This window comes from Physeter macrocephalus, chromosome 10 (assembly GCF_002837175.3).
Source record: "Physeter macrocephalus isolate SW-GA chromosome 10, ASM283717v5, whole genome shotgun sequence".
Lineage (NCBI taxonomy): Eukaryota > Metazoa > Chordata > Mammalia > Artiodactyla > Physeteridae > Physeter > Physeter macrocephalus.
Window position 1 is genome coordinate 50742939 of NC_041223.1, and position 17792 is coordinate 50760730.

General features: G+C 36.2%; 1 protein-coding gene across 1 annotated transcript in view; it reads right to left on the minus strand.

Annotated features, from left to right (window-relative positions):
• CDC40 (cell division cycle 40) overlaps positions 1-17792 on the minus strand; it is a 56618-nt gene that overhangs the window by 22393 nt on the left and 16433 nt on the right. The window contains exons 2-4 of the mRNA XM_007122118.4: positions 14389-14475; positions 7827-7956; positions 1122-1205 (exon numbers count right to left, since the gene is read on the minus strand). Of these exons, the coding sequence (XP_007122180.2) occupies positions 1122-1205; positions 7827-7956; positions 14389-14475 (301 nt within the window). The remainder of the gene's footprint in view (positions 1-1121; positions 1206-7826; positions 7957-14388; positions 14476-17792) is intronic.

The following is a 17792-nucleotide window of genomic DNA, read 5'->3' on the forward strand; positions in this document are numbered from 1 at the left end:
TAATCTGTATTTGCAGCCACTCCCCAGCGCTAGCATCACTGCCTCAGCTCCATCTCAGATCACCAGGCATTAGAGTCTCATAAGAAGCGCGCAACCTAGATCCCTCACGTGCACCGTTCACAGTAGGGTTCGTGCTCCTATGAGAATCTAATGCCACCGCTGATCTGACAGGAGGCGGAGCTCAGGCGGTAATGCAAGTGATGGGGAGTGACTGTAAATACAGATGAAGCTTTGCTCATTCGCCCACTGCTCACCTCCTGCTGTGCAGCCTGGTTCCTAACAGGTCACATACCAGTACCTGTCTGTGGCCCGGGTGTTGGGGACCCGATACAGGCTCTAGAGTTACTAAGTGCCCTCGTACAAACAGCATACTCTTTTTCTATTGAACATTTTATGGATAAGATTCCAAGGGGCTGATGAGCTTTGTGGCAAGTTAGCATTTAAGAGTATGATGCTTTGTCTTAAAATAAGTACAAAATGAATACAAGTATAAACATATGTTTTAAAACACATATTCAGGGCTTCCCTGGTGGCGCAGTGGTTGCGCGTCCGCCTGCCGATGCAGGGGAACCGGGTTCGCGCCCCGGTCTGGGAGGATCCCACATGCCGCGGAGCGGCTGGGCCTGTGAGCCATGGCCGCTGAGCCTGCGCGTCCGGAGCCTGTGCAAAAAAAACACACATATTCAAACTCAGACTTCAAAGCAACCCTTGAAAGACAATCTCCACAGACATGCACGATGAGATTTTTTTCTGCTCTGTTAAAATGGAGCTTGACATTAGTGTTGAGAAATAAACTGCTAAAATCAGATATACATTAGTTTTCAGAATGATTTCTACAGGACTGCAACTGTGCCAAGAAAGCACCCCCCACCCCCGCCGCTACAGGTACGACTATCTTCCTTACAAGGTTGCACACCTAGTAAGTGGCAAAAGCAAGCTCCAAACTAATAGTTCTATACATTGCTCTAAACTATATCCCACTGTCGTCTCAACTTAAAAAAAAAAAAAAATCAAGAGATAAATTACATACTAGTTTTTCCCTACTGTCCAAAGTCAATCTACAAATAATAAGTATAGGTATATATATTTGATATTAAATATTGATATTTCAAATAAATTACCTTGATTTTTTTCCGCTTCTTCTACAGAACCAATATACTTAGTAGACACTTGATGGTTATCTAATGAAGGGTCCAATGCATAACCTGAAAGGAGAAAAGTACAAATTACTGACTCCATTTTTTTCCATTTACAATTCATTTTAATTCTATACACATTTACTCATTTTACATTTTCCTTCCCAGATGCTGAAAATGGTCTCTTTTTTTGTTTGTTTTCTTGTGACTTTATTTCTTCCTTATGTTCTGAAAGTATTACAGCTTCCTTTATCATCAGGATGTACACACCAATAATTCTATCACAAGCAAACCAAATTTTCGATTGTAAAGTTGCTTGTGCAAGATAATTTCAAAGGCCTTTCATTGTGTTGGATCTCTCTGAGCTTATCTCCAAAAGAGTTATCACTTTATCACATTCAACTGTCCACTGTTACTCTGAGGACTAATCCTTCTTTCATGAGCTATGTTTCTATTTAGAATCATTAACCCAAATCTCAGGCTGGACAATGAATGACTTCAGTAGAACAGATGAATCTAGCATATTGACATTACATTACTAAGAGCCTGTTAGGCCAAAATATCAAACTTTAGTCTTAAATTTTCTAAGAGCTTAAAAATATACGTATATCCTACATTCAGGAGTTTAGAAATCTTTTTATTTTTGGTAACAGATAATGCATGGTTTAGTTTATCAAGTTATATAAACTTTTAAATAATTTAAAAAAGAAATAGGGTAAGAAGAATTACATAAAATTTAGCTATTATTTTGGAAATGCTATTCTCAGTAAAGATAGTCTTCCCTCCCAATTTAAAAACAGTATATTTCTACTTCATAAATCATTATTTATATTTCTTTGGTAAGAGCAGTAAGGATATCTACTAGCATATTTATATACTCCTTCAGCTAGAGTGTGTAGCTACATATAAATGTAGTCTTCAGTGGTCTGTGGGAACTTCAGGCAAGAAAGTCTGTATTAACTCAAATCAGTTTTTCTTCAACTGGGGGTGCTAGTATGATAAATGTTTGGTAAAATCAGTTTTAGTAATAATCCAGTATATTCACAAAAGAGAGCTAGATCATTAAATTAGTCTATGGCCTACAACCCACGTGAACAATCATGAACTACTACATAAGAGTACTTGCGCATTTTTTTAAACGGTACATTGTAGTGAATATAGTTAACAATTAAATTTTCTTATTTATTTATTTACATTTTAATTTTCCAGCTGAAGATTAAAGGGAACTTCTTTTGGGAAAAAGAAAAAGATTTGTCATCAAACATACTTTTCAGACAAGCTAAGCACGTAGGTGCTCAACTCACCCTCATAATACGCTAACACTGAACCAACCACCTAGGTATTAGCTCATTTGCATATAGTTTTTTTATTAGTATTAAAATATGTTCTTGGCCTGAGGAGAGAGCTTGACGGCAGAAAGCAGCTTTGCAACCTCTGAACTCACAGGTTCAAATCCCATGAGTTATTTTATCTTTCATCTCTTTGATATAGAGAAAGTGTTTAGTGTTCTATAAATTATTTTTCTAAAATGAGACTTCATAAGGCTCATGTAAAATTTAAACCAACATACCCTAAGTTAAAAATCCCCATCTCAACCATAAAAATTTATCTAAAATGTAATTCTGTCTACACAAATGGCATTGCATTTTGTGTTCAGGGAGATGGTGTAGGAGGCAGAGAGGGAAGGGAGATCTCTGGTTCTTCTTATGGTCTCTGTGTAAGCACCAATTGCCAGCTCATCTGGCCTGGAATTTCCTCTTCTGAGGAGAGGAACTTATGTTCTCCTCCTTCTCCACACCCTCTGTGGTAAAATCTTTACTGCCACTGTCACCATTACCACTACTGCCTCCCACCCAGGTAATTAGGGGATAATAGTATTTTCCCTTTACTAATAAGGGATGTTAAATATTTATCTATTGATAAATGTCTTACTAGAAGTTAGCCAGCAACAGAACAAGATATAACTCTAACACTACAGAATTTTAGTCAAATTAGTTTTCTACCAACCTATGTCTCAAATAAGTGAATATACCTATATTTAAGTTCTGAAATATTCTTATCTATCTTTCTGAAGCTTATTTTCCATTTTATCTTTTTAATAGAATTACTGTTTACTTCTTTTTTTTAATTCTTAAATTTATTTTCTTTATTTTTTTGGCTGCGTTGGGTCTTAGTTGCAGTACACAGGATCTTTCATTGCAGCGTGCTGGCTCTTCATTGCGGTGTGCAGGCTTCTTTCTAGTTGTGGCGTGTGGGCTGCAGGGCATGTGGGCTCTGTAGTTGTGGCGCGGGGGTTCCAGAACACGTGGGTTCTGCAGTTTGTGGCATGCGGGGTCTCTTGTTGAGGTGCGCAAGCTCATTAGTAGTGGCGCATGGGCTTAGTTGCCCTGCAGCATGTGGGATCTCAGTTCCCTGACCAGGGATCGAACCTGTGTCCCCTGCATCGGAAGGCAGATTCTTTACCACTGGACCACGAGGGAAGTCCCAATGTTTACTTTCTTTCTTTGTAGTTTTACTTGAAATGGCTCTAATAATATTAGTTTTATTAGATTCTTAAGATTAGTAATATTAATGTCTCAATAGGTAAATGAGAAGAGACTGTAAACAATTTGCAAAAGAATGATTACAAATATATGAAAAAACCTTCAAACCTCACTAGTAATCCAAAAGGATAAAGTTAAAATAAAGAAGTACAATATTTTGACTATCAAATAAACAAAGGAAAAACAATCATATGGATCTTGAGTAAGGAGAAGTAGGGTTTTTATACATGGTGGTGGCAGTAAAAGTTGGGAGAATTCTTTTGGAAAACAATTTGACAATATATAACAAAAGTTTTAAAAACATTTACATTCTTAGATCCACTTCTGGAGTTCATCTTAATAACGAAAAAAAACCCATAAAGTTTTATGCACAAACAAATTCACTACCACATTTTAAAAAGCATTTTACTGCAGCTTAAAATATACATCACCACATTTTTAAATAATGAAAACTAGAACCAACTTGCAATCTACATGATACAATAATTTTTTCATAAATTATGACATCATTCAGCAGGGTATTTTAAAAAATCATTTTAAAATGTTAATAAAAGGGTTTAATAAAGAGTTAATATTGAAGTTAAAACTCAGTTAATAATGAGTCTGGTGAAGCTAAAGGTGTTTATTAATTTAAAAAAATTTTTTTAATTGGAGCATACTTGCTTTACAATGTTGTGTTAGTTTCTGCTGTACAATGAAGTGAATCAGCTTAAACATGTCTATTTAAAATTTTCCACTTTCATAGACTGGTGTAGAGAAAATCATGAGCAAAAGGAGGACAAAGGGGAGAAACCTCACGGAGAAGCCCCAAGTAAGACCAGTAAGGGAACAGGCCAGAAACCCAAGACAAAAAGGGAGGAGAACAGGACAAAAGAATTCACACAAACCATTGAGAGACTAAGAACTCAGGACAAACATGATAAATGGGAGCTAAAAGCAAAACTGTAGCATAAGTAAATGGGATGATACAGTAAAGGAGACTATCTTCACAGATTAAGGAATAAAGGTGGCTGTGATAAACTAAGTAAAATAATACACTTAGATTATAACACTGCTATAACCATTTAAAAATGGTTAGAAAAGTAGGATCAATGTTCTATATCCCAGCAGAGTTATAGAGTGGTAAATATGAGACTTATGTAAAGATGAATTCCTGGACTTCCCTGGTGGTACAGTGGTTAAGAACCCGCCTGGCAATGCAGGGTACACGGGTTCGATCCCTGGTGCAGGAAGATCCCAACATGCCGTGGAGCAACTAAGCCCGTGCGCTACAACTACTGAGCCTGTGCTCTGGAGCCCGCGAGCCACAGCTACCAAGCCCGTGTGGCACAACTACTGAAGCCTGCGTGCCTGGAGCCCGTGTTCTGCAACAAGAGAAGCCACCACAATGAGAAGCCCCCGCTCACTGCAACAAGAGAAAGCCCGCGCGCGGCAACGAAGACCCAACGCAGCCAAAAATAATAAATAAATAAAATAAATTAATTAAAATAAAGCTGAATTCCTGTGCCATCTCCTTCATGTCTTGTAGATAAGAGAGACATGTCTTGTGTCTTATACAAGATATAAGGAAGGTTTGCTTCCTGGTACTTTGCAAATCAGAAGGTAACAGAAAGGTCTTATAGCCTTACATTCCATGTGTAAGAGAGGAAAAACTCAGATAGGAATTACTATCAGAAGTTAGACAAGAACTTTCTATGAGAAAATAAGACTTTAAATTAACAGAATTAACAGAAGCTATACTTGCTTAGTACTTGGGGGTAAAGAAAAAAAGACTGCTAAACCTGAGGTTGGTTAACTTGTTTATTAATTTAAGTTCTGATAAGTGGTTCTCAGTTCTAAGATTCTCATAAGGGAGACAGAACATACATTACTTAATTTGCAAGTGGCTACTCCTTTTATAACAGGCCACCTAACATAGTATAGCCCACATTCCTTTTTTATGTCTTTAACTCACTAAATAGTTCAATCTCTGTCCTAGTCCACCCCCTTAATGGAAGAGGCAAAAAATACCAGCTATTTTTTTTCAAATAAGCCGTTTCTGAACCTGGGTCTACAGCCAACTGAATAGCTTTCAATGCCATAGGATAGTTCAAGAAAAGTAGGTATCTGTATGAACTTAATTTGAATTTTTTTTCACCTGTTTTATTTTGTTTTAAAGATTTAAGCTACCTAAATTATTGCTTAAGGCCCTTCCTTCTAAAGTCTAAAAAAAACCATCAGAGTCTTTAAAAGTCCGTTTTATTATAGGCTAGGATATAATAAATTCATGATGCAATAGAATTGATTTTTATGTAATGCACATATACTTTAGATTTACATGGGATCCCTTATACAAGCAATGGGTACAATGCATTTATAACCATTTTATTGGACTGGAAGTGTCACTGAACTCTTTTAGGAGATTTCAGAGGTATAAAGTCTTTGCTATGACTTTTGGCACCTGTTAAATCAATTATAACCTTGCCACGGTGAAATATAATTTAATATATGTCAATCATTTTATAACCAGTTTCCAAGAACATATTGTGGATAAATAACTAAGACTATCTGTACTAAACCTCTAAACTAATTCACAATGAATCCGTTTGCATCGCTCACTAAAAACTAGAAAAAAGTAATTTTCTAACATTAGAATAATTATGTAAATTGTAATATAAACCCATCAGTTGATATTACATAGCACTTAAAAATAATAAGCTTTGAGATTATAAAGTAACATTGAAAAATGCTTATGATAGAATATTGAATTAAAAAGTTGCAAAATTTTCAGGTTAGAAGGATTATAGCTCTGTAATACAAATATGTATAATAAAAAAGACTTGGAGGAATAAAATATCTACTAAAAGTAGATATTTTAGTATAGTGGGATTATAGGTAACCTTTTTCTTCTCTTTCCTAAATGTTTAAAATTTGTTTATGTTATTTTTTAGTGAAAACAATTCCTATTAAAAAGCATCACCGAATACATAACATTTCACATGATATTGCTTTCTCAACTTTTTTTGGGGTGCTATCTTATAATAATGGAAGTTAATGGTAGATAGGACAGAAAAATCTGTTTAGAACTTTAAAAAAATTCTATAAGAAATAAAAGGAGGAGGTATTAGAATTTTAACTGCAAAGAAAACTAAATGAAAATAAGAGAGACAATGTTGCTGATGTCTAAAAATGTGATTATTAAATCTCTTGTTAAAAAAGTTCAAAGTTTTCTTTTTCAGTTACTCTTTGGGGAAGAGAACATCAGCATAAGTAATTAATTCATAAAGATCACAACTACAACAGGCGTAAAAACATTCTCAGTTACTTTGCTCACCCACCGTACCAAAAAGCTCTTCAAAGCAGGAGGTGATCAGTGTGTCTGTCAACCTACAGATGTAGATTATGGGAAGAGAAGGAAAAGGCACTACCAAATATGGACAAAGCTGATATAAGTGACCAGACCTATGATCTCTGGAACCATCAGCAAGGATGTTATTATAAAGACCATCTTCTTGTAGAGGGGATTCCCAGCCTTGTATGCACATTAACTTTCTCAAATCCCACCACTGATAGAATATAATTATTTTATGCAATGAATTTGTGGCCATTCCATTTCCTGATATCCCTCAGTAATCAACAGAAAACTTTTCAGAGATAAAATTTGAGAAGGAGAGTAAAGTCAACTAGTGCATAAAGAAAACTTTTCAGAGATAAAATTTGAGAAAGAGAGTAAAGTCAACTAGTGCATAAGGAGATAAAAATATACCTCTTAACACTATCCTGTTATTTACCAATTTCAACAGCAGTCTACATGCAACAGTCATTCGATAACAAGTGTTCATTAAAAAGTACAACAGAGAACGTTCTGTTTTTAAGACCACAGAATATTTCTAGTACTCAGAAATCAAAGCAGATTTAGAATGACAGCTAAAAATATTAGTGCACCTTCCTATTTGTATAAATATTTATAGATGTGTATAAGAAAACATACTACCCTTTTAAGGAATCCAGGTTAATAAATTTAAAAAGCCAGAAGATAAAATTGATTGTTGCGCGCGCATGCGCGCGCGCACACACACACACACACACACACACACACATGCACACACACATACACACACACCACACTTCTAATAAGGTTTAACCTGAAACTCGCGTATCACCTTACCGTATGTGGCAAAAGTTCTTCTTTGCTGTTCAAACATAAAATCATTGATATGGGCTGGTTCAGCATATCCAGAAAGCATATTTCTAGGGGCAGCCATTTGCTGTGTTCTGAAGGGATTTTCTGGTCCAAACTACAATGTTATAAGAAAAAAACAAACAAAAAAACCCAAATTCTCAGTGTATAAAGCTAGAATGAGTAGAATTATTGCACAATGTATTTTAAACTTTAAATCATCAGGGGCCCATTAACCTGTTTGGGAACATGCTCACCTCCCATGGTTTAGTAAAACTGGACAATGGCTGGTTAGCACTGTTTGGCAGCCACCAGGACTGGAGAGGAACCAGCTCACCCAAGCCTATGTGTGGCTATTGAAATTTAAATTAATTAAATATTCAGTTGCTCAGTCATGCCAGCCACATTTCAAGAGCTCAACAGCCACATACAATTACTGGCTACTACATTTTCATTATTGCAGGAAGTTCTATTTGACAGTGTTGCTCTAGATAATTGAGACACACTATAGTTTTGTCTAAATGATGATTTGGGGGATTTTTGGAATGGTACCATGATGTAATTTAAAAAACACATGTTTAGGGACTTCCCTGGTGGCGCAGTGGTTGCGCGTCCGCCTGCCGATGCAGGGGAATCGGGTTCGCGCCCCGGTCTGGGAGGATCCCACGTGCCGCGGAGCGGCTGGGCCCGTGAGCCGTGGCCGCTGAGCCTCTATAGTTTTGTCTAAACGATGATTTGGGGGATTTTTGGAATGGTACCATGATGTAATTTAAAAAACACATGTTTCTCTGCTACTAGATTATGAGTTCCTCAAAGGTGGAGACTTAGAACCCTCAATACTTTCCATAGTGCCTGGCATATAGAAAACACTAATGAAGGAAAGATTAATCAGAGTCTCACTGGGGGCAGAAGATAGGAAATAGACAATAAAAGTAAAGTGCTTGAAAAAGTCCCTAGGAAAAGACATTACAAATGTAAATAAAACTTCTCTACTATGAAAAGTCACACTATGAAAATCTTTCACAAAATAGTGCCATTATTATCTATATGTTTACAATGTTTTGAGTTTCCAGAATGGCTTTCCAAATGTTATTTAATTTGATCTATACAAAAATTCTGGAAAGTTAAAGAGGTATTCTCTTTCTCATGTTAGAAATGGAGAAAAAGGTCAAGATGACATACCTTGCCTGCCTAAAGTCACTAATGCTATTAAAAAAGGTATTGGGAAGATCCAACTCTCTTCTTTCCAGTTTTAAAAATAAAGAATAAAATGAACTTCCCACTTTGGAAACAGTAGAAGTAGACAGGATATTTTTATTTGAATTCTAGAAGGTCGACTGTCATAATAAATATTTTGACATTAGAACATCTTAGGTCACTACCATTTGAAACCAACTTTTCCATGATACACTTCCAGAGCCACAAATATAAATTATTGATCTTTCCTTAACCAGAATGTTGTCTTCTCTACATATCAACATTATGCTATGCATAAAAATATGAATTTAAACGTTAATTTGCCTTATAATTTTTTCTGCTTTAGAAAAAAATAAATTACTATAATATTCCTTTCTATTGACAGCTTCCATTTCTAGGTTTAAAATTATTCAATCTTAAGATATCTAATTCATATATAAAGCTTTTATTACTATTTATTCTAAATTATAATAAAGGACAGGGCAAGACTTTATAGCCCATATTAGTTCTTCCTGAGCTGACGGGTGGAAATAGGGAAAAAAATCTAGATTGCTGAATGCTGGAAGTTACAGTTAACTTCATTCAGTCATGAAATTTATTACAAAAACAAAAACATCCATAAAATTAAAGATAATAAAATGACTTAAGTTGACTCGATGATCTAATTGCTATAGTCAGTTAAAATCTGCAAAGCAGCATGTGATATTTCTGGGGGTAAAAAATTCCAAAATGATAAAAATCCCCATTGCCTATATTGTTACTCCTATCACATATAATAAATTACCAATCGTTATGCTTATAATTTCCAATTTAAAAAAGGAAAGTACAATTTCCATATTCTAATTTTATTAAGATTTTACAAAAAGGGAATAATTCTTCTACAGGTCATACATATCAAACTGCCTCCATCTTTTAAAGAAAAATTCTCAGTGTTAAGAACTTTGATTTCTGTACGAATATAGATCCATATATTACAGCAAAGTATATCTTGTGGTACTCTTCCTAACACTGTCTAAAAATTTAAACGTGCTTATATTTTATACATATTTAAGCTGAGACAACAAAAAAATCTTCCACTGATATAGGAAGCTGCCTGGGGTAGGCTCATCTACTTCTGGCTCACCTTAACTTTCTGGTTACTGGCAACTATTGGAGCTGACCTCAAAGACTAATTACATGTCAACAGAGGAAGGCAGAGAATGTTATTCAGCAGGACTCAGCTCTTACCAATTTCTCTCTCAGATGTTCCTGGTCTGTGTGAATATGCAACTCTTAATTCTGGGTTAACCATTAAAAAAACAAAACAATGCATATTTAAAAATACACAAAACCGATTCCTAAATGCTTCTTTTCAACTTTTGGTAAAGTCTAAGTGTAAGTTTGTATTCAAGTGATTTTTTAAAATATTCAAGTTTTTAAACATATTCAAGTTAATTAGGTATGAGTATTTAATAGTTTTTAGCTAAGATAATATTGAAGTACACTACAGTCAATTACAATTGTAAATCTCCCATATAAAATATACATATTTAAGTATTAATTCAGACATTGCACCAAAAAAGAAAATGTTTCTGAGGTAAGTAACCTTACATCTTTCATCTCAGTGAAGTAGTGATTTATTTATAAACTTGGGAGAAAAGCACTTTTAATTTAAGACATTAGTTGATAAATCTAAGAGATCCATGTATTATAAGGCAGTGGTTCTCAAGTCTTCAGCAGGCAGAGTACTTGAAGGTTGATGCCTTAGCAGTATATTATAACATCACAAGAATTAAGAAAATTCATATAAGTAAAAATTGACTATATGAAATCATAACCATAAATTCACATATAGGAAAAAAAACCCAAGTTACTGAACAAATAATCATATACTCAGGTTGCTGTATTAAGTTTTCCATTAATATTCACTGCAGTAATCAATGTATAAAACATTTATAAACAAATTTTAAGGTGAGAAGAGCATACTGATTAATTATTATTTTCTATAATTTTGGAAAAGATCACAATTCAATTTTATTGGCAGAATACCTCAATCTTGTAAGACATAAGCACAGTTTAATTATTACGATAGTATATTTTATTAGTGGTTTTTTGACCTTGTGCCTCAGTTCCCTCATCTATAAAATAAAAGAGCTGGTCTATATGACTCTAAAGTCCATTCTAACATTAATATTTATAGCAGCCCTTACAGCCAGATTTTAAACAGTAACTGGCATTTTCCCCCTCTAAACTTTTATATTTTTTCTATTCCTAAAAGTAATATTATTTTAAGGAGTCTGAAATTCTCTCTGAGGCTTATGGACTTTATATGAGTCTAGAGAAGCTAACAAATAGACTTTTCTCTAAGCGGATCCAAAAGGATTGAGTGAAATGAAGAAAATCACTAGACTAAAACAATGGCTATTATGTCTTCAAGTTCCTTCTGTAATTTGAGAAAGCTTATTTGGATAACTAGGTAGATCAACTTGGAAAAGTCCTTGGTTGGGAGGGAAACAGTAATTTATAAAATAAAATAGCCAATTTGTTAGTTTACTGAACTAATAAAGTCAAAACTGCACCTTCTAAATGGTCTTACAGTTATGGAGTGATTGTTAAGAATGATCTGGACTCAAAGCCTCAAATATGGCACTTGCTGGCAGTATAATCTGACAGTTGAATTCCTCACTATAAAATAGGGATAAAAGTACTTACTTCATAGGGTTGTAGTGAGGGCTAAAGGAGATAAGGTATACAAATCCCTCAGTGTGGTACCTGGCATAGTGTAATAAATGGTAGTTTTATTTTATTAGTCTCCATCCCTGTTCTTTTCCATCATGCAAACCTTTAAAATTAATCTTCCTAAAAATTCATCTATTAAATCAAGACCAAACTCTTTACCTTGGCCCCTAGAGCCTGTGCAATACCGATTGTACAAAGTACTATTCTAGCCTTATCCCGTTCTCCTCTACTGATATTGACTAAAACACTACTGTTCTTTAGATTTTATGATTTGGTTCATGCTGTTCCCCTCTGTCTGGAATCTTTCCTCATAAAGGCCTATCTAGCCATCAATGCCAATAATATTAACATAAATAACAATAAAGGCTATAATTTATTAAATGCTTATTCTGTGCCAGACAGTTTCCTAAGCACATCGCATATTATCTCATTTATCCTTATAATTTGGTAAAGTAGAAATTATCTTTGTTTTACCTGTGAAAAAACTAAGATAATCTAAGGTCACATAAGAGCTAATAAGTGCTCTGTTTAGCCCCACATCTCATGTTCTTAACCTGGATTGTATCGCTTATTTCAAAAAACATTTGCCAGTTACGAATACTTTCATGGAACTTTTATCTTTCTAACAAGATGCAATCTCTCCTTAAACTTGACTGGTGCTTTAGAGGCACTATAGGAAATAGTCTGGTCTCCATCTTTTTTTTTTAAAAAAACATTTAGCATGTCCTCTCTGGTAAACAATAGATTGAGAAGAAGGATTAAATCTTTTCTCTGATAATGGATTCTCAAAATATGAGAACTTGAATTTCATCTAGCAAAGTTCCTGGTAATACTCTTCCAGACTTTGCCAAGTTATACAGACCCTAGTCATAAAGTTCAAAGTTGATAATTTATTATGTCACAGACAATTCCTTTGAAAAATTATAATTCTTCTTCACTTTTCAGTCCCATCACTCTTTCCTTAAACTGTTGACAGTAAGCACTGAAATGTTCCTGACATAAACTAGTTGATATATTTAATGTGAGGTTCCCTAACACGGGAAAAAAAAGAGCAGAAAATTAGACTGATAATCCCCAAAAGAGAATGATAAACCTACTGCCTTGTCAATAGCACCAAAAATTTTTTGACCTTTTGAATTTTTCTTGAAAGTTTTGAAAATGAATCATACAGCAATACATTAGTTATGCATAGGATCTAAAAATTTAAGGAAAACAGCCTTCATATAAAATACACTGACACAGGAATGTCATACACCATGCCACTTCCAAATTTTCTCATTTTCTAAAGTTAGTGGCTTAAATTGAAGTACTTTACATTAAAAAAAAAAATCATGCAGCGTGCCAGCGCTAAAATGGTGCCAAGGGGTATAAAACAGCCTATAATTCAACAGGCTATAAGGATTTAGGAAATAATGGAATAAAATAAAAAATGTACCAGTCTCAGAGCATGAGAATGAGTTTTTGGCTTATTGTACACTTAGGAGAACAGCCAGAGCACTAGCACTGGCATCCTTGGCAGAGCTTTACATTTCCATTGCCATATTTTAAGTGACTATGGAAACCTAAGCAGGCAAAAATTACATGAAATAGCTTTATCAAAAAAAAAAAGACAATGACTATATGCTAAAAAATGAAAAATATTAAAAAGTACTTTTCTCCACCAGGGTGCAATAAGATATAGCTCCTCATCTCTATCTTTAAAGTGCTCTTAAAGATCCTGCTACTGAAACCATATTATTTCTTATAATAACCTTTTCCTGATATCTGTATCTTGTCAATCAAGCATTCTTTTCTCCTTTTTAAAGGCTAAATACCTAGAAATCTAATCTTTTCTATAAAGACTTTTCCTAAATGGACAATTTTCACTATTTCTGCTTTTTTTTTCTTCTTCAGCTTTTTAAATGCTTCCATCACCATTTATCATCATCAGAAAAAAGAATCCATAAGATGTCTGACTCAGAGCAAGCAATAAACCGTGTGACTATTTTTGAGCAGTGACCACGTCAGTATTACCTCTTTTTAGTGTTTAACACAGCAGCATTTGTCACTAGATGTTTCATAATATACTATGCATTAATGATGCTAATCAACCAAACTTTTTCCCTCATGGTTAACTTGTAATACTCCCTTATCAAAACTGAGAGGAAGGGCTTCCCTGGTGGCGCAGTGGTTGCGCGTCCGCCTGCTGATGCAGGGGAACCGGGTTCGCGCCCCGGTCTGGGAGGATCCCACATGCCGCGGAGCGGCTGGGCCCGTGAGCCATGGCCACTGGGCCTGCGCGTCCGGAGCCTGTGCTCCGCAACGGGAGAGGCCGCAGCAGGGGGAGGCCCGCATACCACAAAAAAAAAAAAAAAAAAAAAAAAAAACTGAGAGGAAGATGTTAACTAAGTTTGCATCTAAGAATTAGATATTATTCTTACAAAAGCGTACTATTTAACTTTTGGAGAATACAAGGATGTATTTTCCTTTCTTTTTTAAATTGAGATATAACTAACATATAACAGGATATATTTTCTAACAGTTTAAATAGTATACCTTCATCAGAAAACATTGAAAAATTCACCGTTTCTCTACGTATGTATAATTTAAATACTATATAGCAAAAGACACTCTTAACTATAATACGTTTTCTTACCTCAGGAGCAAACATGGTCTCATAGGTAGGATTATACTGAACCTCTTTGACAGCAGGGTCAAGATGAACTCCAGTCTCCAAATCTTCCTACAAGAAAACCAAACAAACATGAAAGATACAAGTATTTACTGTATTTTAGAAACTACATTAAGGTCACACTAGTCATTTTAACATCACTTTTATGAAGATTACACTAGTGCTATGTGATTAATATATAATTCTATATATTAATGTACAGAATTATATATAATTCTAATAATCAAAGACTAATAAAAGGTAAACAGTTATAGAGGTTAGAATGCATAACAAAAATTTTTTCCTTCAAAAACATTGACTTTATCCCATCTGAACAAATTAAAATTTATAAGTAAGTTAATACTACTCAAAGCCTTAAAGTAAGAGAGTCCAGCTCTTTTTTATGAACTCAAAAGACCTGATCTTCTGGTTCCAAATTCAGGAGAAGCACTCCTTTATTCAGCAGACCTTATTAGATATGTACCCAGATGGACTTGCTTAGGGACTGCAGAAGAAACAAAAGGAGGTGGCAGGGCCCAAATCTTCTAAATCTAAAGTCTAATAATCTACATCAACTATTAAATTCATCCCCCAACTTAATGAATATAAAAATCTCATCTCCACTAGAGAATCACTGGTAGTCTATCTTTTGTGTAGCCCCACCACATAAACAATACATGCAATACATACAATATAACAATTTTCTAGCCTGGATCTCTCCCTTGAACTCTAGGAATTTATATATCTGAGCTTCAACTCAACATCTTTTCTCCCAGGATGTCTAACAGACATCTCAAACTTAATATATCCCAAAAGGGAACTTTTGTTCTCCCCTTCCCCAATGACTCCTTCTACCCTCCTCTAAATTAACCACTATCCCAGCCTTACATGTGTTCAGGTGAAAACTGCCACAGTTATCCTTGACTTCTCTTTCTTTCACATTGTATATCCAACCCATCAGCAAATCCTCTACCTTCTATGGACGCCCAGAGTTCAACCACTTCTCAAGTCCTCTTTCACTATCACCTCAGTCCAGTTTATCATTTTGCACCTGGATTACTTTAATAGCCTCCTAACTGGTCTCCCTGCTTCTGCCCTTGTCTACCCACAGCCTCACTCCACACAGAGGCCAGTGTGATTCTTTTAAAATATTAGTCCAATTATGTTACTCGTTCACTCTAAACCCTCTGGTAGCTTCCCCATTTAGGGTAAGAGCCTAACAAAGAACTACAGGGCTCATTACCAAGTTGTTTTCAGAAAGTATGGCTCCCAAGGCTAGTTTTATAGGGCATTTTTGTCTTCCTGTATTGTCTTGCCTGAGCATTTACTAGTAAAAACATGTTATCAGTACATGTTTAATTTACATATCAAACATGTTATAAAGTTGCTTTACAAAATTTCCTTTAATTTTTTTTTTTTTTTTGTGGTATGCGGGCCTCTCACTGTTGTGGCCTCTCCCGTGGCGGAGCACAGGCTCCGGACGCGGGCCTCTCACTGTTGTGGCCTCTCCCGCTGCGGAGCGCAGGCTCAGCGGCCATGGCTCACGGGCCCAGCCGCTCCGCGGCATGTGGGATCCTCCCGGACCGGGGCACGAACCCGTGTCCCCTGCATCGGCAGGCGGACTCTCAACCACTGCGCCACCAGGGAAGCCCCCAAATTTCCTTTAATTTAATTAGGGTATTCAAGTTATATTTTGAAATTCTTAAGGAAGTTATATATCATCTATGAATTATATTTCAGGAAAGCTGAAGTTACAAAATCACTATTATAAACTGAAGAAGTCTGAATCTAAGTGGTTGAGAATTTACCCTCCAAATCTGTCCCTCGCCCCTACTAACTTCTGTCTTCACCTAGCCCTGTGCCTGTGCTCACTTTACTCCAGCCTCACTGCCTCATTTGTTATTCCTGGAATTCACCAAAAGACAATCCTGCTTTGGGGTCTCCGCACTTCCTGTTTCCTCTTCTTGGAATGTCCTTTCTCTGGATACCCACATGACTGTTCTCTCTCCTTTCAGGTCTCTGCACAGTTTTCCTACTTTCCCCTTACCTTGCTTTATTGTTCTCTATTATATTTATCATCACCTGACATGTATTAATTGTCTGCCTCCCTCTATAAAAGTATAAGCTGGCCTCTGTAGACTGGTGGAGTCCAGCAGGAAGCTTTAAAGAAGTTTCATGCCGGGCCTCACCTCATATTTTCTTATTTAATTCCTCCCGAGTGAGGCCCGGCATTGGTTCAAGCTTCCCACGTGATTCCAAAGTTGCAGGCTGAGAATCAAAGTCTAAGCAAATTGACAATGAAGTCCTTTCACAGAGGAACAGAGAGAAGTTTGAAAAAGGACCAGATATTCTGAAGCCCTGGTCTGTAGTGTGTATGTGTATGTTTCTTTGTGTGATATTGTTTGTTAAGGTTTGCTTTTACCATTTGTCCTAGGGTTCTGACTGTTCATTTTTTTTTGTTTATTTTCTTTTTATGAGTGTGTGTGTATGTTTATTTCTGTGATTTTTGTCTGTTTAGTTTTGCTTTTACCATTTGGTTTGGGGTTCTGTTAGTTTTTTTTTTTTTTTTCCTATTTTTCTTCCTTTTCTTCCGATCCATGCGGCTGGCAGGGTCTTGGTGCTCCGGCCGGTGTCAGGCCTGAGCCTCCGAGGTGGGAGAATCAAGTCCAGGACACTGGACCACCAGAGACCTCCCAGCCCAATGTAATATCAATCGGTGAGAGCTCTCCCAGAGATCTCTGTCTCAACATTAAGACCCAGCTCCACCCAACGGCCTGCAAACTCCAGTGCTAGATACCCCATGCCAAAGAGCTATCAAGACAGGAACACAACCCCACCCATAAGCAGAGAGGCTGCCTAAAGTCATACTAAGTTCACAGACACCCCCAAAGGCACCACTGGACATGGCCCTGCTGACTGAAGGACAAGATCTAGCCCCACCCACCAGAACACAGGCACGAGTCCCCTCTACCAGGAAGCTTACACAAGCCACTGAACCAACCACACCCACTGTGGGCAGACACCAAAAACAATGGGAACTACAAACCTGCAGCCTGAGAAAAGGAGACCCCAACACAGTAACTTAAACAAAATGAGAAGACAGAGAAATACACAGCAGATGAAGGAGCAAAGTAAAAACCCACCAGACCAAACAAATGAAGAGGAAACAGGCAGTCTAACTGAAAAAGAATTCAGAGTTATGATAGTAAAGACGATCCAAAATGTTAGAAACAGAATGGAAAAAAACACAAACGTTTAACAAGGACCTAGAAGGACCAAAAAGTAAACAAACAATGATGAGCAACACAATAAATGAAATTTAAAATTCTCTAGAAGGGGCTTCCCTGGTGGCGCAGTGGTTGAGAGTCTGCCTGCCGATGCAGGGGACG